This window comes from Electrona antarctica (assembly GCF_951216825.1).
Source record: "Electrona antarctica genome assembly, chromosome: 12".
Lineage (NCBI taxonomy): Eukaryota > Metazoa > Chordata > Actinopteri > Myctophiformes > Myctophidae > Electrona > Electrona antarctica.
Genome location: NC_136793.1, coordinates 20637399 through 20664855, shown reverse-complemented (window position 1 = coordinate 20664855; position 27457 = coordinate 20637399). Strand labels below are relative to the sequence as shown.

Sequence of the window (27457 nt, the reverse complement as noted above, 5' to 3'; positions counted from 1 at the left end):
CATTCCATCCATGTTCCAACTCAGTGATAACTTGGATACCTTTACATCTCTAGCAGCTAATACACCAGATATTGTTGTGGTTGATGAAGAGTCCAGAGAAGTGTCTGTATTAGAGATAGCCTGCACCTTTGACCACAGCCTAGAGGAAGCCTTTATGACCAACGTCATAAAATACCAACCACTTCTACATAACATCTCAGAGCTGGGCTATAGGTGCAGACTATTTGTCTTTATATTTGGCAGCCTAAGGCATACGCACAGACTGGTTGTTAGAGGGTCCCAACAACTTGGGATGCCCAAAAAGGAGGCAAAATCACAAACACATGCCATGACTTTGCAGATGTAACTTTAATGCACCTATAATATTTGTGTCCTTGTATGCATATCTGAAGGCCAAATGTCCCCAGTGCCCACAAGCATAGTAGATCTATAAGCTCACGTGTTGAGAGCTTATAGACCTGCTCCACATTGAGATTCTGAGACCTCTCAGAACAGTGTGACATACAATGGCTCTTCTTGCAACCACATCTGATGAGATGTTGAATGGTGGTTGTGACCTCCGTCTGCCACAGAACAAGTGGAAGAGTGCAGGAAGAGTTCAGCAGCACAAGCAGGCTGACCAGGTGGTGGAATTGAAGGATTACAGGACTCTGTTTGCTCCAGTACTGATTGTTGCTCGATCAGGGTCAGAGATCAATCTGAAAGAAGCCATTGACCATCAAACCTCACCGGCCACCCACTCTTCACAGAGAGTGGGGACCTTCTATGCTCAGACGAGCTGCAATTTTGACATAATTGACAGTATGCAAATGATGCTAATGAGAAAAGGTTGCATGACTTGGTTATCGGAAGACATTTATCGATATCCCAAACAGACTTTCAGGCCTGCCTGAAAAGTAGGCATGGCTGATTGTATGGCCAGGGGTCAGTCTTACTAAAAACTAATTGGTGGAATGGATTCAGCACCCCACAAACCCTAATTAGACAGGCCTACCACAAACTCATAGTGGCCAATTTGAATTTTTCCTGTTTTTTCGCCAGGCCCTCTGGCCTCTGGGTACCCCAACTTTAATTGGCTCCCACAAAGTGTCACTGAGGATTTGAGTTGGAGCTAATTGAGTGGTGTCAGGTGTTGGTAGACACCTTTATGAACACATTGAAGAAAGCTAAGCAATTATTTTGCAAACCGTGGCTAAAGAGGTTTGCATAATAATTAGTAAAATTGTGATTATATTGCAATGGCATACTGACTTGCATGCCATAGGTAGCCTACATGTGATGACTTTAAGAATAGTTTCATTGTGATCCTTGGCCCCCGTATCTCCAGTCTAGACACCTTATATTGTAATATTGGCTGAGATATAGTGAAAATATATTTTTGTGCGGCATTAATTTGCATAAAATGGTAGCCTACATGGGACATTTTTACAACTTTTTAATATAGCCCATCGTTTTCTACACACTTTTTTCCAACCAGAAGTACAGTATATTTCCCTCTGTGTGCCAGGCAGCCCAGTGTCCTCCTCTGTCCTGAGTCCTGACTCCTGGCAGGGAGGCGACACACCCACTATAGGCTACTCTCCTAGACTCCTACGCATCCATGTGACTGTGTGTGGCAGGGCAGCCAGGGCTCTGTCAGCAGTCAGATACAGTTAGTTAGTCGTGCACAGCTAGCGGAGAAACAAACAACTCCCATCTATTTGACCAGAGGCAACAAGTCAAGTGCTCCAGTCAGCAGTAACGATGATGAGCAAAGAAGAACGACCCATGGACGGACCACCTGCTCCAGGACGGAAGGGCCCAAGAGAGCCAAAGTGTTCTCGCTGCAGGAACCACGGCTACGTGTCTCTGCTCAAGGGACACAAGCGCTTCTGCAACTGGAGAGAATGCGCGTGTAACAGGTGCAAGCTGATCTCGGAGAGACAGAGAGTTATGGCCGCCCAGGTAACACTTGTTTACTGTATTTTTGTTGCTGCTGTACTACTTGCTTTTCCTACAATGACCTGGGGGGATTACAATAGCCAACTATATGCCAGTTTACATTGATCAGATTGTCATGCTAAATTGCAATCCAACATCGGGTGAAGTTTTCAAACTGCTTTGGTGGAGTTCAAACCTACCGTGGCTTGAGTTAGCCTCCTAGTATGTATGAGTAGTATCCATCCATGTGTGATTTTCACGCCCTCCTCCCTATGTAGCCCATGTGGCCTGCAGCTGTAACGTCAGGTAAAAATGCTTGAAAACGACTAGGTATAATATAGTCTATAATGTTGGCTAACATTAGCGAACTTCGTTTATAAACAACTCACTTTATATCGTAAACCATGCACTTAGTATTGTTTGATCAAGTGTTCCAAGCTCTGTTTTTAGTTTATAAACAAACAGTTGATTTGTTGGATACATCTTGTTTAGATACTGTGGCCAGATACTTTGTAGTATCAGTTGTATCCCCCCATATACATTTCTTGTCAGTTTCTCTGATGACATTAAAACACGTAACTTTGTGTCAGCGATGACCCATATCATATGAGCCCTCCATCATGGTGCAACAGGTGCATATACCCAATAACACAATTGGAGAGAGATTAAATGTAGGTGTTTTATATACAGTTATGAGCCTAAACTAAAGAACCAGACAAATCTAAATACAAAATTGACAAAACGATACACATGTTACTAAATCACAGTAAACCAGAGATACTTCCATTCGAACTATAGCCCAATGTATGTGATACTCCTGTATGTATGATGGAGCATGTTGACATGTTCTTAAATTTGTTTTTTAATGTAATTTCTTATTCCTAAAAGAAAATCAAAACATTCCCAAAAAAGCTAAACTTTTCATGAATCACAATCCAATGTTTTTTTTCTTCGTCAGTAATGTCATGAAAAAATGAAAGAACTCTACGAAATTCCATAGAACAAATATTTAAGAAGTAAAAATAGCTAATGCTTGTAGATCTGCAATTTTCACTAGTCTGGGGGTGTCTTGGGTCGAATATCTAATTTCTGTTTTGGGTCACGGGAGGAAGAGTTTGGGAACCACTGCTGAGTCTAAAGGTCTTCCTTGAACTCCCATCATAGGTTGCCCTGCGACGACAGCAGTTCCAGGAGGAGGAGCTGGGCTTCTTTAGCCCTGTGGTTCTGACTGGATCTGACGCCAGGAATGAAGCTGCACCCTGCCTGTACTCTGGGGTGGTAGGAGGACACCACCCCCCAACCACTGCCACCATCTCCAGCACCACCAGCTCTCCTCCCTTGGTCTCAGGTGAGCACTCATGCACGCCACGCACCCACTCACGCATGCACGCACGCACGCTCGCTCGCTCACTCACTGCACACACTCACTCACTCAGTCACTTACTCACTCACTCACTCACTCACTAAAATGCTCACCCACTGAGAGAAATAGTCAGTCAGTCGGTGAGTCAGTCAGTCACTTTATGATCACCCCACATCATCAATTCAATTCAAAGGGCTTTATTGGCATGAGAATACATGCACCAACATTGCCAAAGCAAAAGTGGAACAATGCAATCAAAACTAAATAATGTATGTTCAATTTAAAGGGAATAGATATGATGTGTACAGTACACAGAGCTGTTACATTGCAACTGAGGGTGCTTTTGTTTTCTTATTACGTGATGTGCTTTTTTATTGCTTTGTGAATAGACTATGTTGCTCTTGTCTCTTGGTAAGCACTTGTGCTATACTGTAAATACATTTGACTTGATTTGAGTGGAATCTAACTTATAAAACCATAAGACATTTGCTCTCAGAAATAGTTGACATATAATACATCCACATTGTCACACCACCTTCAGCATAAAATAAAAACGCATTCATTCATTCATTCATTCATTCATTCATACAACTGTGTTTGGACCATTTCTTTCCTAGCATTGTCAGATTTTCACAAACTCACACAATAGAACAACTTGATTCATATGAATGAACATAAGATGGACATTGCAGTGTAATGGTAATTGCTTCACCACTAGGGGACTGTACATTGCCCCCTCCTTTTTCACCTCTTCACTAAATCTCTAAAAATCACTGATCTACAAGCTCACTGTGGGAGTGTGCGATGCATGGTGAGCCAAATGATTGCCTAGAATTAGGATGCAAGGCTTCATCTTGTTATGTCATTTGCTTTTGGGACATTTTGTTAGGCTTGAGCTTAGAGCAGGGATCTTGAACGTTTTTCAGGCCTTAGCTGAGAGAGAGAGATGAAGCTGGGAGCCCCACTACATATTATAACATTATGTTGCAGATTAAAAAATCTAAAACAATTTTATTGAAAAATAAATTAGTTAAAAGTTAAAAAGGTTAAACTAGAAACCAAGGTAGACAAACAAAGTGGGGGGTGGGGATTTATGTAGGGAAAGCATGTCTGAAAAGGTGGGTTTTGAGTGTGCTTTTGAACATTTCAGCTCTGATGTGAGTTGGGAGTGAGTTCCACAGTGAAGGGGCGGCCACTGCGAAGGCCCTGTCTCCCCAAGTTCGCTTGTTGGACTTGTGGGGTTCCAGTTGGTTGGCAGTGCTTGACCTGAGGGAGCGGGTGGGAACATGGCATTTGATGAGATCAGAGAGGTAGCGGGGGCCTGATTGTTGAGTGCTTTGTATGTAATGGTGAGTATTTTGTAGTCAACTCTGTACTTGACTGGGAGCCAGTGGAGTTTACGGAGGACAGGTGTGATGTGGTCCCTGGATCGGGTTCAAGTAATTAATGTGAAAAAGTTCCTACCTACCACACAAACATGTGGTGGCCTCGCTGTAGTAACTCTGAGGACCCCCTAGGGGTCTCGGACCCCCTGTTGAAGACCCCTGGTTTAGAGCTTTCGTTACAATGTAATGTTTTACTGTCTGAGCTAAGGACGGTATGTATGGATGAAGAATGAAAGAAAAGAGAAGAAAGGAGAGGCAGTTGGCAGAGTGGATGGAGTTTAGACACTGTTCTGATAGCAACGTCAGAAGCTTGAATACCGACCCGGTCAAGGTTGCCCATGGCTGGTTTGTGTGTGCGTGCTTTCGTTACAAGAGAGCAGAGGACAGGACATGGAGGGGAGTTGACCGCTAGGCGATACCTGAATTTGTTACAAATTAGAAAGACCTCAGGATCTTTTGTAACAAATGTAGGACATGGGGAGTCAAGCACTCTGCAACTCCATGATGACAGAGGGCAGGGTGAGGACAGCAGTTTTATCTTTCTGTCCCATAGCCCTTGTTAGTTCTGGTAAGATGGAAAAAAGATCAGGGTGCCTGCTGCTGTGGAAAAGCCGACCACGGATGATGAATTTCGATTTGAGTGGCAGGGTTTTGTCCAGAGTTTGGACATTTGTCATTGCTTCACGGTGATGATGCTTGATGCAATGAGGTTGGTGGTGCATGTGATGCTGGGGTGATTTGCCACAAATCTCTCTCATCATCTCTAGATGGTGCTGTTGCCAATAGTTTGAGACGTCTCACATCTGTGTTTTTCCCACTCAGGATTTTTACACTGAATTGACAGTCAAAGAAAGTATCAATAGAAAGATCGATGGTCTGGAAGAGTAAGAGTTGAGCATACCTTGAAAAATATGTGTTAGGCAGAGTGACACTGTTAAATATCAGGAAGTCCCTTTTGGCAAATCTAACGTATAAGAACATACTTAAACCACATGACCCCTAGCATCCCTTTTCTGGTACGAACTCTACGAATTCTACAAGCTCACAACACGTTGCAAAGCGGTGCGTTGTGAGTTTTTTTATATTTCGGCAAAGATATTTAGTGATCAAAAACAAGAGGGGTCCTAGTATAGAGTAGACCCCTGAGGACTACTCTAGGTTAACTATTTAGGTGTGTTTTATTGTAGCTCATAATATACACCGTCCATCATGTCTCTTGGACAGTGAAAGGGACTTAAGACTATTGTGTCGCTAATAAGTTGTTGTCTTGTGTCCAGGAGGGAGCGCCTCCCCCGCCACCTCCAGCGCCTCTGCCAGAGGCCAGGGTCAGGCCGATTCTGCTGACTTGCAGATGGACCCCTCCTACTACAACTTCTACCAGCCTCCCCGCTACCCTACCTACTATGGTAACCTCTACAACTACCAGCAGGTAAACCATGAACCAACAGTGAGTTATCAAAGATGTGTCACACGTTCATCTTTTTGAAAAATCTTTTTTTTTTTTTAAGTTTATTAAACAGTGTGGTCATACATTAGCCAAGTACTCTCGCCATGCATCTCCCTGGTAGAGTGTTAGGTTGGTGTTGTGAATTGTGTTTTAGAAGTTGTTGATGCTGGACCCGCTTGTTCTGCAAAGAATCTGTGTTTTACTTGGCTTCAGGAGATGATGATTCTGCAACCGTTCCAAGCCATTGGATGAACAAACCAATGTGGGGCTGGAGAATGGCTGGGATACAATTCAATATCATTATCAACCTGGAGCTGCAGCCAGACCTTTACCATTGGCCTTTCCCTCAAACCTATTCAAGCTGCTGATTTAGAAAGTTTCTGGGAGCTTCTATTTATTATAGGGGAGCTTGTTGTGATGCAATCAATGACACTAGGGCTATTCTATACGACTCACTAAATATCCTGCAGTGTTCAAGTGTACATAAGAGTGAAATATGTTTCTGCTTGGCTTTTTTCAGACAATGTTTCATGTCACCTTTTTCTTTTTTGCTTGTCCTTGACATACCAAAAAAGTACTACTGTTTTTCAATGGAAAACAAAAAAGGCAAGAGTTGCTACTATGCAGTGGAACTGGAAAAGTGCCATAAGTTTCTCTCCTTTAAGTTTCTTTCCTTTAAGTTTCATAAGTTTCTCTCCTTAACATAGAGGCAAACAACTTCAAACAAAGGTCCAGCTGCCAGCTAGACCTTTATGACATATTGAGTCACAGTTGGAAGACATGGAAGGCTCATTACATTTTGTGAAACACCAGACGATATCAAATCCAGGCCATGTAGCTAACATTAGTAGCGAGCACTACCATGGCACTGACAAAGGCAGGTTGGTTATTTGGCCTAACACAGTAATTGTGGGTGCAGTTACAGTAGCAAGGCTTAGCTGGTGAACAAACGTTTCCATTAGTTCTATACTGTAACTTGTAACTACATACCTGACATGAAATTCCAACTGCTCAATAGTTTGTCTTACCTTGGGCAATACTAAAGTAGCATTAACTAAAATGTGCACTGGAGCTTTAACATCATTCACTGACACAGTTTACACATGCTCTGAAGAGAAGGCATTTCCTCTGTGAACCTAGTGTGAGTTTAAATAAATATAGTGTTTATTCTCAGTTTTCATATGACACTAAAGAGGTTGAACTCACCTTAGAATTACCATTATTTGTGACACACATCGGCTGGCAATTATATGGGAGCTCCCATCAAACCTATAACCTCCCAGTGGCTCCACACACGCACGCGCACGTGTGTGCTCACACACACACACACACACACACACACACACACACACACACACACACACACACACACACACACACACACACACACACAACACTTATATATTCTCCCTGATTTATAACTAAATGTATCACTATTGTGTCCGATGAGATGAGCTGCCTTGGGCACGAGGCAAATTAGGTCCATATTTCTTCAAGGACCCTCTGCTGAGGTGCTTTATTTTCATGATGAGGGTTTTGTAGCAGCAGCTCTCTCCCCAGACTCCCCTAGTAGCAACATCCAGTTCTAGGGTCACTGCCTCCGCTAACCTGCCAACGTGCAGCTCAGACCTGAATTGCAAAGGTTAATGGTATTGTCTGTCGGCAGTGGCACAAACCGTTATGCCTCAACGCTCATCTGAGAGAGAGAGTGCATTAATGCTAATCAGTTAGCGCATTTAGCATAATTTAGCCATCCTCCCCTATGAATTATGAACAGGCTGCTATATGTTTTTGGTGAAGTTGTCAGGTTGAGAGTGCCAAGCGCAGTCCCGTTATTCAAATTGAGCTGTATCTTGTTTATTTTTAGGTGCCTCGTTCGTTTGACTTTTCGTCCCTAAGTTATGTTTATGAATACAATAGTGGGAACCCTCCTAGCTTTAGTGCCTCCTAGTCTTAGTGCCACAAGACTGAGAGGTTAGAAATGGATTCTCAGATTTTAAATAACACCCAGGATTTGTCTGTGATACCAAGTTCAGACTTGTGCAAGCACATGAATACATCTATCAACAGAACTTAAATCAATGGTTCTCAAAGTGGCCTTCCAGGGGGTCCCCAGCAAAATTCGATGGCATCAAAATCAGTTTAACCAATTTGAGCTTGTAGATCTGCTATTTTCAAAAATCCTGAAAAAGTTTGGAATATTTTCGAAAACGTTTCACAAATCTTTTATGGGGGATCCCAGGCACAAAATATTTTCAGATGGGGGTCCGCAAATTGAATACATACATAGAAAATTGGGGGTCCTTCAAATAAAAACGTTTTGAGAACGACTGACTTATTAAATCACTGTCGTCCCCCCCCCCCCCCCCACTTCCAGAGGAAACAGTGTGGTCTTTATCAGCTTGGGGCCATCTCCCGCCCTCTTCCCCGGCCTGGGCTCTCCACTCAGCAGCGTTTGACTGTCATGCAGGTGGAGAATGATAATAAAAGGGTTGCGCAGAGCTCTCCCAGACATGAGATGGTGCCAGATAAGAACACAGGCCATGTCAGGGTGGTAAGGAAGCCCCCCTGGGAGTCAGAATTAGGCTGGAGGGGGCAAGAGCGTGTAGTCCAATATCATGCTCATTAAGGAAATAAGGAATCTATTAACTGTACTGTACATGTGTAATTATTTCAGCAATAGAGTATTATGTACTGTATATACTTCAATATGACTACATGCTGTAAATGAGTAATTTGTTACCCTGTGATGGTATATTACTACTTGTGGTAAGCATGACGAGACTTAACCTAGACGGGCAGCTTCCACCAATGCTAATATTTATTTTTGCATGTGTCCTGTAATACGCAAGCTTGGTGCATTTTCAAAATTCCCGTCCAATCTCTATTGTATTTGTCAAGGCCCAATACAAGAGCTGAGTGTAGCTTAAATAACAGTTTATAAAGCTGTCGGGGAATTGATGGCGTGGACAATATGGGGTGACATATTACAGGCTGACAGAAATCAAATTCCATAAAAGTGAAATTGAAAACCCTCTGCGAGGAGGCTGCCTCGCTGCAGAGACAGCTCCTTCTAAAGTTTTCCAAGGGCTGGAGAAAGCCCCAGGCTGCTTGTTGCAATCCATTTTTCCATCAGTCCACCAGCCTGTGAATTCAACCGCTACTTCTCTCCTCTCCCAGAAGATTTTTTTCCTGTCAGATTAGGCTGTTAAACTGCAGCCAGTAAAGATTAGGTGCTCGCTTGGGCAGATTTTAAAGACAAATTCACTGCAATGGATATACTCTTGGAAAACGAGGTGTGTGGACTGGAGCTATATGCGGTTGCTGTATTTATAATCGGTTTGCAGCTTTCCAGTGGGACATGAGCATTTGTGTATTTGTCGGCCAAAGGAAATGCATGGCTTAAAAAAGGGAGGCCAGCGGAAAACATATCTCATTCAATGTTTCACAACTGCAAAAGAAAGCAAAACAAAACTTTATGGTTTGAATCATTTTACAAATAAACCCTCTGCACGCCAGTCATATTGCTTTAGTTCTCCCAAATGTCTTTCCCTGGCAACTGTTGACATAGACTGCAGTTTTATGTTGTGATTGAATACATTTTGTCATTTGCAACATGGGTAAAGCGAAACAACTGCTTATACTACTTTTCAATTAAAATAATAAAATAAAAGAATACTATATATTTATCGATCATTTTGTCCTGACTTGTCTAGCTATATAAAGAGGAGGACATACAGTAGTCTCACACTGTGAAGGATACATCACATTGGGAAACGTAAGCACCTGAGTTCCTTTGTCGCATGTCGGTGTCAATCTATCACAACCCGTTGTGAGCTTGTAGATCGGCTTTTTTGAGCTGATATTTATCTTTTTTTCTTTCGTATAATGGCATGCTCAAATTTGCGACACCAGGTTGAAAGTGGTCAAAGAGGCTGTCTATTATATACAGAAACTGGCTGCCCCCAAGAGGGGTCAGAGGTCAAGGTCACAATTGAGAGATGTTGAACAGGAAAAAGTGTGTAACACGTGCATTTCTTTCATTTTACTGTGTGTGTGTGACTGTGTGACTGTGTGTGTGTGTGCGCGTGCGTGCGCACGTGTGCACGTGTGCACGCATACTGTATGAAGCAGGTGCCCAACAGTGATGGCCTGCCCAATCCTAGCATGTATGACTACATGCATTCCTACTACACTGCAGCCTTGAGTCAGGGGCTGAGCGCTACTGTCAGCGTGCCTCCCGTCTTCGCCCCGGAGGACAACAACAACTCCACTGAGAATAAGGCAGGCTGTGAGTAACACACGCATGCGCACGCACGCACACTTTCTCAGGCCCCATAAAGTTTTATCCAGACTTTGTCAAGAGCGTGGCAGCAGAGTACATCCAAGGGAGGTCTGCACTCAAGTCAAGGGCACCATAAAGTTTATAAAAAATAAATAAAAGTCAAAAGAAAAGATTTTTTACGACAGCCGTTTGTATTTAATCCTGACTTAAAGAGATAGTGAACACATGTGAGTGTGTGTTGCAATTATAGCTGTACACCATGTAGCTTTAGCTCAATGTCTGTCTGTCCTGTCACTCTGTTTTTAAATGCATTTTGCCAGAAGAGAGCCAAGAAATCCAAGTAATAGTGATATGAAGAATAGTTTCACACAACATAAAAACAATGCACAACTGTTTCCATGCCTTAATTTTGGGTGTGGATAAAGTCAAAACTATAACTATAACAGTATTTCAAGTTCCCCAAGACATTAAGACAATGACCTTGTGTTTCCTTGCTGCTAGGATATCAAGTTTCAAGTTGAACACTTTATTAAAAAACATCATTGTATAACAGTATGAATTATGATGCTTCTTATTCAGATAAAAGTGGGCCGCTCCATATCAAATGTGTCTGATGAAAGCTTGGCTTCATGACTTTGGCAAAATGGTAAAACACAATGCATGCATTTGATTTGGTGAGGAAAAAGGGACAAAAGATGGACCAAACTTTTGGGTTATAGGAGCTCAAGCTTCATGCAGTGCGAGAGTTGAAGGGGATTAATGGCTTGCATAGACCAGAAATTGTTTTAGCAATGCACTGCACACATAGGGCCCTATTATGCGTGTCTTAAGTACCAGGTCTTATGACTTAACTTAAGACCTGGAGGCGTGGTCAATGCTGTTTGGCCACTCAGAATAGCCAAATGGCATTGATCACGCCTCCAGGTCTTAAGTTAAGTAATAAGACCTGGTACTTAAGACACGCATAATACTGCCCATAGTGTTTGGGAGGTAGTCTTAAATGACACTATCTGATCTCATCACCTGTACCTGTACCCGCACTCCACACACACACACACACACACACACACCTGCCTGCCTGCCTGTGCACATGTATAACTTACTTTCTCCAGCTGAGTTTAAGCAGCAGCTTGCCAAAAGCACTTGTTTCCTATACCAGGCATTTCCTACCTTGTATTTTTCTGCAACTCCCTATAAAATAGGGTAGGACAGTGGGTTAACCACTTTTATTTGACGTACCTATTTTATGGATGTGATTATAGGCATATTTTTTAATAAACAGTGAAAATGTCTACACGCTCGCAATGTGTTCCATCGCAACGCGAGTCAGACACCCTGATGTTTGTTAGTAGTAGCTGTCACCTGTCCAGTTTTGGTGAGGGTCCCTCGTCAGCCTTCTGCCATGTATTGACATGCTCCATTACGAGACCACAACAACGCTGTCTCGGAGGGTGGTCCTCCTGTGTTTGGTGGTATCAGCTCCACACATAGATAACTTGAATGCACTGCTCTGTATTTCTTCATATTGGCCTACATATACACGCACACACACACACACACACACACACACACACACACACACACACACACACACACACACACACACAGTATGTCGTGGTATGTAGTACAGTATTGTCTTGGTTCAGTGTGTCATGAAGTTTAAATTCAGTCCAGTCACACTGGTGAGAATGATAACCTGCCAGCCCAGTACGTGTTATCGGTCAGGTGTCAACCATTGGCTCACGGGGTCAGCAGAATGCCTCTGAGAAGTCTGATAGATGAATGCCATTCTTTGGTTTCAGTAGCCTCTAGGTACAAGGGTTTGTGGAAGGATAATTCCAGGTTGACGATGACAACATGGTTTCACACGCTTTATTTTCTCCTTTCTTATTCATTTTTTTCTCTGGACTTAATGTATCCATATTATCTGCCACTGAGCCCCCTGCACCTTCGTCACAAGCACTCCTTCTGTCAGCACCCACCCACACAGTTCCTTCCCACCCAGTTTATCAGGAGTTTCTATTTTATCTTCATTTTTTTTGTCGACTGTCATTGTTTTTGCGGGGGACTTACTTACTTTTCTGGTAATATCTGCTTGCTAGCACCGACCCCCCCCCCCCCCCCCCTCGTCACACCTGTCAACACCCAGACACTATGCCAGTACTGTCAGTTCCCAACTCGCTAACACCGCTGCCAATTCATGCTCTGATGATGAAGGTTTTGGCCGAAACACACTATAGCAACTCATGTAGCAGTTATGTGTAACAACATTACATTTTTATCAATTGGAATGCAGCTATTTCTACTTTTTGATATTTATTATTTCCTATGCTGCCAATTCCTTCTCACTGCTTTGCCATGTCTCTCGAGTCATGGGATTTTATATTTTCTCAAGGTCATTAATTAATCTTATTTATGGAAGAACAGGACACTATTAGAAATGTATTATGTTCTAAATATCCAGAGATTGACAAACTAGCCATAGCACCTTGTTTTATATTGTGTAGATATCCATAGACATTCCGCCTGGAAATACTGTTTGATTGGCTGAGCAATGTGTGTACCCCATAGCGATTATTTGATTGGCTGAGCACGGAATGTGATGATAAGAGCGCCCCTCACTTCACACAAGTGTGATTTTTTTTATTTACAAGTTGCACTTCTCCGTTGACTATGACTCAGTAGTTCTCAAAGTGGGGTCTGCGGATTGTGGAATCATTTTTGAAAATTGTAACGGCACAAAGTCTTTCTTATGGGGGTCCCGCGCACAAAATCTTTTCAGATGTGGGTCCTGTGGCCAAATAAATAAAAATACACATCAATTTCTTTCTTCTTAATATGAAAATGGCTGAGAAACAGTGGACTACATCACCGCCTCCATGGAGACATTAATTTCAGTTGCGACACCAAGGCGCACAACAAACGTTCTCCTCTCTGTTGCGGCCAGTGCCTGGGTGAAAGTGAGGTGCACCTCCACATCAGGCCGCCGGGGAGCACGTGTGCTGTGAGCTCCGAGCTGCCCTCCCTCGCTCCCTCTCTCTCTCTCTCTCTCTCTGGCTGCCAAACAGCGCGCCGTCAAATTTATCTACAGCCCGGGATAGGGCTAATCAGTTGGCCAAATACAGAGATCCAAATAACCTTCAGGAGTGCCACGCTGTCCTTTCTGCACCCCCCCTCGTGCCTCACCTCCTCTCCCCCGAACCAACCGCCCGCTCACCCCCCCCACCCACCCACCCACGTCCCCCAGGCCCCCGCGCTGTCTCCGCAAAATTGCCTTCTGGAGTTAGTGAGCGGGAACAGTTAAGATTTACAAACAATGATGAAGCTTGTCATGCGTCTTTCTCCATCCGTCACGGCGGGCCGGGCGGAGCCGCGGGGAGAGCCGTCCCGGTGTTCTTCATAAAAGCCAGCCCCCTGTGAAATACGCCCCCAGCGCGCCTGTTTACTGCCCCGCGCTCGTCAGCAGCACCGGCGCCGTAAATCGCGGAGCGGGAGGTGACACCGCAGTCCATCAAACACCGCCCCCGCCGCCCCACCACCCACCCCATCCACCATCATCGCCACTCCATTCCACCTACCCGCCCGCCCACCCACCCACCCAACACCTCACCTCACACTACAAACACTAACACCCCCCATACCCACCTCCCTGTGCCTCCACAGACACCCAACCCGCGCCCTGCTATGGAGCTACCCGGAGATGCTCAGATGAACTGCCCCCCTCCCAATACTTGAGTTATAGATATTTCAGTCTCACAGGAGGCAGCTTTTGGCTGGAGTCTGTTGTCATTTTTTCCCCCTCCCTTGCTGAAAACTTTTTCCAATTTCAAAAGTTTTGTAAGCCGTCTGGCACTGCGGCAAAGCATTATGTGTTTGTTTCGCTTTTGCGGTGAGCGGCGAGATTTATACAGTCAGTGGCGCGCACGTGGCGCCCATACATTTTGTCTGTTTTGTTATATTGGTGTCAGCACTGTGCACACAGTAATTTAAATGCAAATCAGAGTGTTGAGGTATTGCAGATGTTAATCCTGCTAATCGATGGACCTGTGTGAGCCCATTAAGTTAGAAATCCATTACTATCTTTCGAGATGATATTCTATTGATTTTCCTCGGTTCAATCCATACCGTACTGTACACCAAAATGAGTTACTGCGTATAAACTCTGCCGTTCCAGCTTCTCCACCTTCTCTGACAAACGATGGAGAGATCGGTGTCAATACGTTTCTTTGTTTCCCCATGTAAATTGGGCCTTGCCTCGCTTCAGATCAAATTACTTAAAACTTGCTATTTGGCAACTCACACACACTCGCATACAGCACGCGCCTGCGGCCACGCTAAAGCCGGAGTTGACGAAAAGCACCACCCCATGTCCCCGCTTTGCTACGGAATCCAAAACAAGCAGTGAGCACTCGCGGAGGAAGTGCTGTTTCATTGTCATGTAACTGACAGAGTTCATTCCCTCAGAGAGCATCACTCACCGCTACACCACTGGCTGCACTCTTGTGTCACTTTACTGCCTCAGCAGACTAAAGCAATGGCTGTTGTCTTACTGTCTAGTGTGGTGCAGTCATCCCAACTACCATGGCAGTAAGAGAATTGATTGTCTATGTGGTTTAGCTATGGCACCTCAAGTGCTTTTTATGGGCGTTTGTTTAACATATGGTCTACTCTCCTCTAATATTGCATTAGTTCGACCCACATTACGTTATTAATGCCATTTCGCTCATTGTCATTTCAAGATCTCAAGGCACACCTGAATTCTTACCGAAAATAGTAGATCTACAAGATCTCAATGTGTCATGTGTTGTGAGCTTGTAGATTAACTATTTTCACTATTAAAAAAAAAAAGAAACATGAAATATAGACATGTCGTATTGTAGTCTGTATTGGGAAATGACTGCACACAAACTATTGATGTTGTCAAATAAAAAAAGAATTCCATACGTTTTTGTGTGAATACAGTAGGCTATATTGTTATATATACGGTAATAATAGTGTGTGGTTGTCACATCACAAAATCCTAAGACACACCTGGACTAGTCTCACAGCACACCTTTTGGGAACGACTGTGTTGGACACTAGAGTGAAGGGAGACAATGAAGAATTTGAGGAGTGTCATGAAGGCCATCAACAGGATGTGCTCTGTGTCGTGATTAGCACATAGTATTTGCTTTATTTGCCCCAGGGTTTCCCTATGCCAACCTGTAGTGTTAGTGTGTTACGCATTGATAACTGTCACGAACATGGCCTCTGTCCCTGCCATTTTGTTCCCCTTCCATGTCAGTTATGCCCTGTATTTTTGTTTTTGCCCTGCTGATATGTGTGTATGTTTACAGTTTACACGGTGTCCTTGTGTTAACTGTTGTTTTGTCAAGTAAAGTCTTTGTTTAATAGTGTTCCTCATCTCTTATGTTTGAGTTTTGATGTGGTGTACAGACGAGGACGTATTCTGTGTTACTCGGGCAAGTAATTAGCCGATCTGCCCTTTTTGTCACACGGAGACGGCGTTTTGGGGGACGGCTAATTCTGAAACTACCTTCCAGAGTGGGAAAGTTTGGAGACGCGACTTTCTCGTCTCCGTGTGTATAGCAAATGCCGCCTAATTTGCTGAAACGGTGATGTCATAGTCCCCTCGTCCCCTCCAAACTAACCAGTGTTAATGGTTTATTTCACCATAACCACTTACATATAAGTATCACAGCTATTTTATATTTGCACATAATGTCTATAAATCTCTTCTCCAAAAATAGCCGATCTGCAGCCCGCATGCATGAGCTTGTAGAGGAGCTATTTTTGGAAAACAGAAACACCCCCAATCGGGAAAAATGTATACATATTTACGCAAACAGTTGCTGAGATTGAGCAGGCGTGCATGCACGAGAGAGGAGTTATGTGTGTGAGGAGCTGATCACAGATAGAGGGAAAGTGTTATATTTGGCCTATTATTTATGCTATATATTATTGTCCGCGTCTGTGTCAGTCTCACAGTCACAGACATTGCAGTGCGCACGAGGGAGAGAGAGAGGGAGGGAGAGAGGGAGAGAGGGAGAGGGGTGCTGCGTGTTAAAAAATAAATAGGCTACTCATCTTTGTGTTCTGTTCACAGGGAAAAGCAACAAGGGGTTTAGAAGCAAAAAAGTCCGTTGTGGAGAAACATGTGCATTCTTCACAGAGTGATTAGCCTACTAATGAGTAACAGGTGCTGCCACTTTTGGAGTGGCTGAGGATGTCTGTTGGAGAGAGTGTGAGTGAGACAGACTCCATGGTGCTTTTGGGTGGCCATCTACTGGCCGGCCATGTGTACTACAGCTTTCTCTTGAAAACGGAGCAGTTTACCGGTCTCGTCTATACAGCATAATAATTAACATAACCGCAATGTAGACGCAGGAAAGTTTTATATCGTTCACAAACTTGCGCGGGGAACAGCCCGAGACGTCCTCGTGTAGCAAGGCCCTGAGTCTTGCATGTGGGTCCTACACTTCCCGTTCCTGACAGATAACAGAGGCAGCATAGACATTTTTTTGTCAAATGGAAGTGAATTTTGTGTGCAAATTTCTAAATTCAACTCAAAGCTTTTCTTCAAACAGTATATGGCTAAAAGTAACATTACAGTAACTCCCGTCTCCTTTCATTCGTATTAAGCTTGGTTGCCCTAGCCATTGCTAGCCACGTGTCATTTCAAATCATAACCGTCCATATGGGTTGATGAGCAAATTCACATTTGGGGGGAAAACAGAATAACAGAAAAACGTAAACAGAAACAATTAGTCACCAAAGTAATTTCTTTTTCACGTGCAACATATTGGGTTTGGTTCATTAAACGATGAATGCCCCCCTAAGGCTTGCAGAGAGGACTGTAAGTAAGAACTGGTGGTACAGACATTGGCTCTGGTTGGACTCCTGCAGGCCTCGGAGGGCTTCACTCAATCAGCTGCTAATTGAATCAACGCCTGCCAAATGCCCTGAAGAAGACATCTCCTACGACCTGTCATCTCCCTCTTTCTCCGCACTGCTGTTGTGCTAAGTGCCTGCCTAGCCTCTGGCTCTCTGGATGGGCTAAATACTAGTATAATTGTCCGCTCGGGGCACAAACACTGTTGTAATGTGTTGTACAACATCACCATTAACACCAGCCTGGGGCTGTGGAGACATTAAATGGCCAGGGCTGTGTAGTTTATGTCTCCGCTCTGCCCTCTCTCTCTCTCTCTCTCTCTCTCTCTTGAGAGACACAGATGCTTTGAAGGAAGAGGAAATGGAAAGAAATTAAGAATCTAACAACCACATTTTAAATTATGCTGCTTATTAGTCCATGTACATGAGGCATTAATATAATATTCCTGTCAAACTCAACTCAAGCTCCCATGGTACAGTATTTTACTTTGCTGTCTCATATTATTTCCCGGTTATCCAACTTTAGAATGAAAGTAATTGAAACCTGCAGGTAAGCAAAAACAGTTGGTTAATATGAAGAAGAACTAACTTGAAAGTAACGTAAGTAATATCAAGCAGTGTTTCAATCCCTCAGTCGTACTTGCAGATTACAAATGCTGTGTATAGGATAACTGTTATGTGATATGCTTCACTTAAGCTATAAACTCCCATCTAATTACGGTGTTGCAGTTGGTTCGCTTGCGTTGTTTCGAGCAACAATGGAGTCCAGTTGAATTATCTGTGGGCATTGACAAATGATGCTGATGATGGCAGTTCCTGGAAACAGTCAAGCAAACCTTTATAAATACATGCAGTACTTCTATCACCTGCGAGGGTTGTCCTCGCTGCTACAAACCTTTATAAATACATGCAGTACTTCTATCACCTGCAAGGGTTGTCCTCGCTGCTATAGCCATATATTTCACTCTACATGTGTCCTTTGCTTTGGTATTTTTCTCACCCCGTCGCCTCACAATGAATCTCTTGTTTAAAATGTAATGATAGAAAAATCCCACAAACATTGATCCACAGCCTCGGTTCATTATTGTATATCCATAACTTCTCAGCGGATCACATCCAAAGACCCAACGATGGAGTGACAGGCCATTTTGCGAGTTGATGGGGCACAGTAGCCGAAATGGAGATTTAGCATAGGGACGAGGGCTGTGTCACGCCTCTCCGGCAGTCATATCCACCTGGGACAGATTGGTTAACAATGCAGGAGCAGAGGTTCCTCTCTGCTTAATTAGCCTTTGACCCTAGCACTGATGCCTTCTGTCACCCGGCGCTGGCCCTGCTCTAGTCTCTCCACACTTTTAGAATGCACCAATAATGGGGTTTTAATTGTGCTCCCATGCACACTGACGGCTATCTGTAAGATTGCATCTCTTACAGTGTTGATGACAGCACATTTTTATTTTGTTTCGTTTTTATTCCTTTTGAATAAAATTCGATTAAGTTGTAGTCATATTGCCTCGGCAATGGCTCAGTGGTCCAGGCACCTTGGCTGGCAATCCAGTCTGGCAGTGTGCCGCGGGTTCGACTCCCGATCCCGACGGCCTTTACTGCATGTCTGCCCCCCCATCTCTCTCCCCATTTCCTGTCAGCCTACTGTCTGTCCCTCCATAAAAAAATAAAAATAAAGGCGAAAGCCACAAAAAAAAACATTAAGTTGTAGTCATATTTTAGTGACCTGAAATGTTTTACTTTTAGGTCTGGTTTTATTTTCGTGGTCTAAATAGAAGATTTTATTAGACTAAATCTGCAATTGTTTTAGTGGGCTAGAATGTATTTTTGGCGGGCCGTGACGCCATTGAAATGGCTGATTTTCACATGACGAAAATAGCCGATTTACAAGTATGAGCAATATGTTGTCACTTATACATTGCAGTAGCAGTATATGCTTTGAGAAATATGCTCATTCTTAAAGTTTTACCCTAATGGTAAACGGTAAGCATTAAGATTGAACCATTGCAGAAGTTGTGCTGCCATGGCAGGTCCAGCATTTTGGGACATGATACATGATATTCACATGGACTAGAGCAGTACGTGGTTCTCAAAGTAGGGTCTACCAGGGGTCCTTGAGGGAGTTCCAGGGGGTCAATATACTTTGGCTTTTCAAAAATAGACGATCTACAAGATCACATTGCAACGCGGTGCAAATCTTTGTGAGCGTTTGATCTGCTATTTTTAAATCTTGAAACATTCCTATATATATTCCCTTTTTCCTGGCACAAAATTCTAATCAATTTGGGTAGAGTTCCCTTTAACATGAACATGTTTGAGAACCACATAAACGAGTGTATTTCTCTCTTCAGTGACATGGGTCTTCCAACTGTTCCACCTCTCTTCAGGCATGGCCTGTTTAAAGCCTGCCTGCCTGTCTGCTCTTTGACAGAGTTTTCTGGGCCATTAAGTCCTGCCACGGGCCTAATGATGAGCCAGACGCCCATGTCGTCCCTAGAGAAAGGAACGTCCATCTTGGCGAGGGTCATCCGTAGTCAGGTCCTGTACCCCTCCCCAGTCCTTCAAATGGGCCATGGCCAGGTTTTTTTTCTTTTTTTTTAGACACCGCTCGTATCGTTTTAATGGGCACTATTTAATCTCAGGCCAACCTTGTCATATGACAGGCAACTCTTCATTCGAAGGATTGAATTTTTACTTATGTGATAATAACCTCCACTAAGTGCTTCTGGGTGGCATTGAAATGTGGAAGAAAAGTTCATTGTTTTATTTTTTTAAGATACATTTCAGTTTTTGTTATATATCATGATCTTATTTCATCATGCCTATTTTATATATTCTATTTTTTGTTACTTCTTATTAATGATAACTGTGCTTTTTGTTGCATAACTTGCAAAAATATACTATATATAAACTGTGGTAACTCAGTGCCACTGTAAATTAGGGTCGTTCCTCAGGGGATGATGATGATGATGATACAACAAAGGACCTAACCCTACTGTACATAGTTAAATTGCAATAATGCACAATCTTTGAGCTTGTTCGTAGATCTGCTATTTTCGGCGAGAGTTTTCGCCAGATGTTCGTCTATTTCCGCCTATTCCGACATGCCCAGAATAGGGACGCTTGCGTTCTGCAACAGTGCAGAATAACGCATGTGTGTGTGTTTACTTAAGTGCGTTATCTACCCTCATGACCCTTGTGTACGGTGGATGAGTGTCGAGTATGAAACCCACAGCGAGAGCTGCTTATCCACACTGGATCAGACTGAATTACCATCTCCCCTCACATCTGGGCTTTTGTTCCCCTCTTTGGCAACGGCAGAAATGATTGAGCCTTCATTCACTCCCTCCTTCCCTCCCTTTCTTAACAGGATGGGGGGAGGGGGGGTGTTAAAAAGCTTCCTTTTGTTATTCTGCACAAAGACAGTTTAATAGTTTGGAAATCTTATATAGTGCGCACTGCGCAGAGCAACTGGAGAAAAAGGGCAAAAGTTCATTTATGGGAGAACGTTCCCCTCAAACATCACTGAGTAAAGCCTCTCTTGTTACACAGTTGTTTTAGACTTGAGGGACACCAACAAGTTTTAGTCTGATCTCCCAGGGGGAGTTATTTGAAGGCTGGGTATACAGTGAAGGACGTAGGAATAGGATAAAGAGCTGTATTAGCAGTCTAAAGCAGTGTTTCTCAAAGTAGGGTCTGGGGACGCCCAGGGGTCCATGAGTAACAGGTTCAATCCCTTTAATCCTACACTTAGGCTATTTACATTATGGCTATTTCAAATTTTTAAATGTTTAACAACACACATCTTGGGCATCCCTGGTACAATCTTCCGTACAGAAAGTGATCCGCAGCCAAATACTGTACACTGGTATATATATTTTTTGCATCCTTGACATGAAAGTATTTGTGAACCTTTTTTCCAAATGATCGTCTCTAGGCGGCATTAACTTGACAAATGTACGATCTCCAGACCAGAATTCTGGGTAATTATGAACATGACTAGTATGTGCATTTGGATCTCAGTTTGGGTGCAACAGTTTCTCGTAATAATAGATTTAGCTTAGATTATAGTATACCGGTAGTTAGAGACTATTAAAAACAAAATTGATTTGAGGGTAAAGATTTGAATTTGAATTTTGGAAGTAGCAATCAGAGCTCGAGTGCTACGAGCTTGTACAGTTGGAGGCCATCGATATTGTCCTTTTCTTTTTGCTGAGGTTTGCGTGATCTGCGCAAAAGGACAGTTAACCCATTTTGGGCGGGAACCCCTTTTGGTGTTTTAAACATTATGTTATAATTTAGCTATTGAAAAATAGCAGATCTACAAGCTACGACCTACGAGCTTGTAGGTCTGCTATTTTTGAAAAATCGTGAAAATGTAGAAGGATTTTTTTCAGGATTTAGAAGGATTTTTAATAGTTTTGAGGTCAGGCCTAAATGGGTCAAATGATAAGGGACAATATCGGTGGCACCCAACTGTAGGTCAGCAATTGTCACTGTTCGACTCTATCCTACGACGGGGTATGCAGTTGTGTTTTTAACACATTATGGTATGAGGACAATTGGTGTATATATGGATGGATGGATCAAACTATGCTTCACGTTATGGTTCCATAGATAAGCTCAATTGGCTCTGAGGGAATACATGGGGTATAAATGAGTGGAATGGTCTCATAATTTACTAGTGCAGAAGGCCTAATTGAGAACAAGGTATTTCTCTGATACTTGAGTGCACCGACATCAATCTGTATTAAACTAAAAAGATCAGTGTACAACCATACGTAACCAAGGCCTGACACACGGCGCGTGGATCGCAGCGTGTTCTCGTGATTTAACTATCGCCTGTGAAAATAACACATCCGGTCACGTTCACCTTTAATTACGCCATAGATTTACCCCCCTGATGAACACGGGGGAATTAACATTGAACAGGCTAATTCACAACCGCTGCCCCTTCTAGTCCCCCCCCCCCACCCACACAGCGTTATTGCTGCACTAGTAGACTGCTGGGAAAAAAAGAGCTGGGTGCAGTTAGCTACACAAACATTAGTATTAACGATTGGAGCACCAGTTTGGAATGGGTGACAAACTGCAGACGGGCAGAAATCGGAGTCCGAAACCAATCAGGAAGTTAATGAGGAGAAAAATTACTCTTTTTTTTTTTCACCCCTCCTCTCGCTCCCAGCCAGGCTCTTTGAGGAGGAGTAGTAGAGAGAGAGGGAGGTGGGCACTGGCCACGCCAGCTTGAGTGAGGCCCAATAAGTTCTAATAGGCAGGGAAGGAAACGTATTCATCTCAAGTTGACTTCACTTAGGTTTGGCCACACCAAAGTTGTATTGTGGTGGTGAGAAATCTGTTTTACAGGACATTGAATTTATCATATACTGTATTGTTAGTCAGTTGCGTGTACAAGATAACATGGACTTTGAATAGTTTTGCTTACACAGCTTGTCTTTGATGGGAGATTGCAGTAAGGTTGCAATGGTTGGATTAATTTCAACTTTTTAAGCTTATGTTCTGTGTAGTACTAGTATAGAGTATTGCATTAGGTATTTCATGTTGAATATAGGTATAGTGTAATGCAGTCCTGCTTCTGAAAGGTGCATGGACCATTCAGTTCTATATTACACCATTATCTACTTTCCATTACTTAAAGTAATGGTCAGTAGCAGAACAGGACAATTCCGAGAACATGAACTGCTCACTCCCAAAGAGAATGATGACTTCAGCCTGTGATCTCATCATGACACTGTACCAATGCACCATAGAGAATATTGTCTACAGTAAGTAAGCCTTGCCGAGCCATGAGGCCCATTGGGGCAGGAGCCTATCTCCTGTTTCTTTAGTGTGAGGCAGCTTGAAGTACACCCCCTGAACATGACGCTAGTACGTTGCAGGGACTTGCCCCAATCCAACCCTTGATGCTGGAGGCACTGGGTCCCATTTTTCAGAGTCTTTGGTATGACCCGGCCGGGGATCGAACCCTGACCTCCCAGTCCCAGGGTGGACACTCAAACCACAAGGCCACTGAGCTGGTTATTGTCTACAATGCTAAAGCATAAATCATCTGGCATTGCTAACGTGACGTGTTGTGAGCTTACCGTATATAGAGGGGGAAAGGAAGAGGTGCAGTACAGTATATAGCCTGGGGGAAGTATACAAGATTTAAGTTATCAGGAGTTTGAAATTATAGGTGAAGGTGAATCAAGGGTAAAGAAAAGAAAATCTAGGATTTAAAAGGTGTAGTGAAAATGTTTTGCATTTATTGAAAAGTTAAATGTTCTGCCCTCAAGAATGGCATCGCAGAATAGATGCAAGTTGACTTGCTTAATAGCTGCCAGCAACATGCTGTTATTATCCCTTTCATGCAGTAGAGGGACATTGTGTGCTAAAATGGCTGGGTGCACATAGGCTTGTGTTTACTGCAAAAGAGCTAACGCCTCGACTTTTGTGTTTATTGTCTTCCTTTCTTTAAATACAAAAAATGCTGGGTGATTCAATTTGCTGTAAATTATATGCTTTGACAAGAATACGTTTATAGCGTAGGTCAGAGTCCCGAGTAATACAACGCCTACAGAATGGCCCATTCATTTTGGGAGCGGTGATGTATTGTTTTTTACTCTGCTGGTTTATCTGTTTAGCAATAGTATTTCTTTTCTCCCTTTTATTTGCCTGTCATGTGTAAACCTTTTTATTTTCCATATATTGCTGTACTGTGTACCTATCCTGAAGCCACAGGCAATAATCATTTATCACATTAATGAGTTTGAGGAGTATCCAAGAAAAAAAAAAGAGATTTGTTGGCTATATGTGAGATTGTTTTTGCACGCATATTTTTTTCTCACCACATAAGTGCACTGTGTTGTACTGAGTTTGGCACAATGTTTTTCCATTATATTCTTTTGTAGGTTAACCACTTTCAGCCTGGTGTCCCTATTTTGGGTATGTCAAAAAAGGCAAACGTTTTCCAAAAATGGGAAAATAGCAGATCTACAAGCTCACATTGTGTTACATTAAATGTAAGTGTAAAGTGGATAGGATTCCATATTGGTACCCTGGAATTGTGGTGGTAAAGTGTTGTGTTGAGCTGGCATGCTGTCAAATGTCAATAACATCAATACATCACCATTATTCTGATGGGAACCATATTTGGCTGATCTCTACCATATAATGTGTTAATAATAAATCCAACACCTCAATCTCCCACCTTGCAATGCTAACAAAGCTATTGAGCTATTAAGCTACAAAGCATATAACCATGATGTAAGAGAAAAATGGTTGCGTGAATATGGTTCAGTTATCTGATCTCCCCATTGCTCGTTTCAACCATGGCTCCAAAATAGGGCTGAGCAATAACCAAGACTAATTGAGAACCAATTAATCTTGCTCATGTAGATTCATCGAATAATAGCAAAGTACTGTCCTTTTTTATGTATACCCTACATACATTTTGTATTTCTTATACATCAACAAATCGACACAGAAAAAATAATATATATGTTTTATAATCGAGCAATAACACACTGTATTATACTTGTTTTACAATGGCGTCCAAGAATAGAAACAATAGTTGATCAACAAGCTCACAATCTGATACTTTAACTTTGTAAAAATAATAATTGTAATCAAGACAATAATCGTGACACTGATTTGAAGACGTATCACCCAGCCCTACTGTCTCTGACATCAAGAACTGTCTGTCTTTTTCCCATCTAGCCGGCCTGCCCAACGGGGTTGCCACTGGCTATGCTGCCGCCATGGCCGGCCTCCCCATCAGCTCCATGGGCAAGGCAGGAGAAGGCAGCACCGAGCACGCCAACTTCACCGTGGACTCCATGATTGAGGGCCCCACCAGATAAAAGCAAACCACAATATTGCTTTTAATACATTGTTGCATGCCGGCGTCAAACCAAAAATAGCTCTACAAACTCGCAACACGTCGCCATGCGTTGTGTTGTGAGCTTGTAGAGCTCATGCGACACCGGAGTGCAGCCGAGTATAAATCGGGCTTATGCAGCAATAACACAGTATGCTTTAAGACAATCTGAATGTCATTAGATTTGCACAAATACTTTGTACTAATTCACAAATTCACTTCATCTGCAATTCTCTTAGCTGGTTATTATATAATAATTCATTAAATTCAGTAAGCACTTATTCAGTTCAAATAAGAGGACACACTGTTTCAAGATTGTTTGAGATTATTTTTATATTATCCCCCCCCCCCCCCCCCCCCCCCCCAGCACACACACACACACACACACTTGCATACATACATGCATGCATGCACGCGCGCGCGCACGCACACACACACACACACGCGCACTTAAGTGGACACTACTTTGACGTTTTTGGTGGTATTAGGACGTTGAAATACTAAGAAAATTATAGACGGATTAAGATGACAGGACTACTGATTGTACTACAAAAAAACAGGTCTTCTGAGTGTAAGTGTACATTATTATGAAATGTACAAGCATGAGCATCTATTTTTTAAGGTGTATGGAATTGGACTAAATTAATTCATAATTCAACTGGGAAACCTTTGGTCACAAATCAACTGCTGTGACCAAGCAAGAGCCCCATGAGAGATGGTCTCTGGTCTGACGTACTCCCTCGTAGTGCTACTATATAGTGCTAGTGTGAAGGTTAGCCAGAGAGAAAGTAAACGGACAGGTTCGACATGAATCACATTAACCTCAGTTCTGCTGCCGTGTGTGATGAGCAAAGGCTGCTTATTTATGGCACTGATGCAATGACATTTATTCCACAGGATTTGCATGTGTATTAGATTTAACCCCACAGTGCCAGGGCACTTGCTGTTTACAACTTACAACTTTTATATCTTATACCCCAATGTGCCCTTGGAACCAAGGCCCTGGCAGAGGCACACAATTTTACAACAATTTTATATTGGGGAAAACTTTTTTTAACTGCAAGCCACCACCCCCAAAACACTTACACCCCCTGTGCAAACATTTTTAATAGCATTTTTGTATTCATCCTCTGATAAATAAATTTGGTATGGTCCCTTTGATTTCTTATTTTATATAGTGTTGCATTGAAATGTTTGTGGAGTTGACCAGTGTTTATGTTCTTATGTTTTATGGATATACTATTCATTCTGCACTGCACACTTTGAATTTGTTATTCACGTTTATGTTTTAATAAAACAGCAACAAAGGTAATTTGGAGTCTTGGTGTTTATGTCGCTACAAGTTCTGTTGAAATAAAAGTGCTGTAAATGATAGAGTGTAAATGTGATTGTGTGTTCAGGAGCGTGGATATAAACCAGAGAGAGAAAATTACTTGTATTTTCTTTTGTGCTGCACTCTGAAAACATTCATTGGATTCTGCCCCATCTGTTGTAATCAATAACGCGACCATGTTGTTTTTTTATGAAATGCACTTACTCTTAATTTCATCCCCCAGTGGTTTTAGAGAGAAGAATGTGGAGTTACCTAGATGGCTTTGACATTATAAATCACTTCTTGAGACCGGATTGTACAGCAGTATCGATTGATCCTGATATATCACAGAAATTTACTGTCACTTCTGTTTTCAATTAAAGATACAATCAGTCAGATAATGACTTAATTGGATTTTACAGAAGATTGAGTTTTATTGCCCTGTGCTTTACGAGTTTAGTTAAGGAAGGCCATTTTATCACGGTTGTCAGGGGCGACCGACCGGCAGCCCGCGCCTTGTCCTTCTGTAGTTGCTGCTGGCCTGCGTACAGCGCAGGGGAGAAAGCTGCTTCTGCCTCCATGAATCACACCCCACCCATAATAGATAAAATCCACTTGAATCCTGCCGTGACACCTTCTGGTGGAGTGATGGGAGTCTGCTTACAGCCCCCACTGTGGCAGAAGAGGGTGCAGCTAGACTGTATGCTTTGGGCTGAAATGTGAAACTATTAAGGCACTGTTTATCATTTATACACTGCATGCTTTATAGGAGTTAAAAATTGATAGATTTGACTGTGTAGACACCACCAGTAGCCAAGTATGTTTGAATGAAGCATGCTCCAATAATGTTTGTGGTACCTGTATGTATGTACTTTGCAGAGCACACAGAAGTTTAAAGCACCCCACATTGCCAATCATGACTTATGGATTGGATCGATATAGGCTGTCAGGTTCACATAGGTCTTTCCATCG

At 42.8% G+C, this 27457-nt stretch overlaps 1 protein-coding gene across 2 annotated transcripts; it reads left to right on the top strand.

The window, feature by feature from the left end:
* Window positions 1-1633: 1633 nt before the first annotated feature.
* On the top strand, window positions 1634-26469 carry dmrt1 (doublesex and mab-3 related transcription factor 1). 2 transcript variants are annotated; one of them, XM_079515823.1, is made up of 5 exons: window positions 1634-1944; window positions 3085-3268; window positions 5946-6097; window positions 10250-10406; window positions 25014-26469. In XM_079515823.1, the coding sequence occupies exons 1-5, from the start codon at window positions 1744-1746 to the stop codon at window positions 25154-25156; spliced, it is 837 nt and encodes a 278-aa protein (XP_079371949.1). In that variant the 5' UTR covers window positions 1634-1743; the 3' UTR covers window positions 25157-26469. The 2 variants fall into 2 exon arrangements, with proteins under 2 accessions (XP_079371949.1, XP_079371948.1); XM_079515822.1 differs by having other exon boundaries at window positions 10247-10406.
* Window positions 26470-27457: the final 988 nt, after the last annotated feature.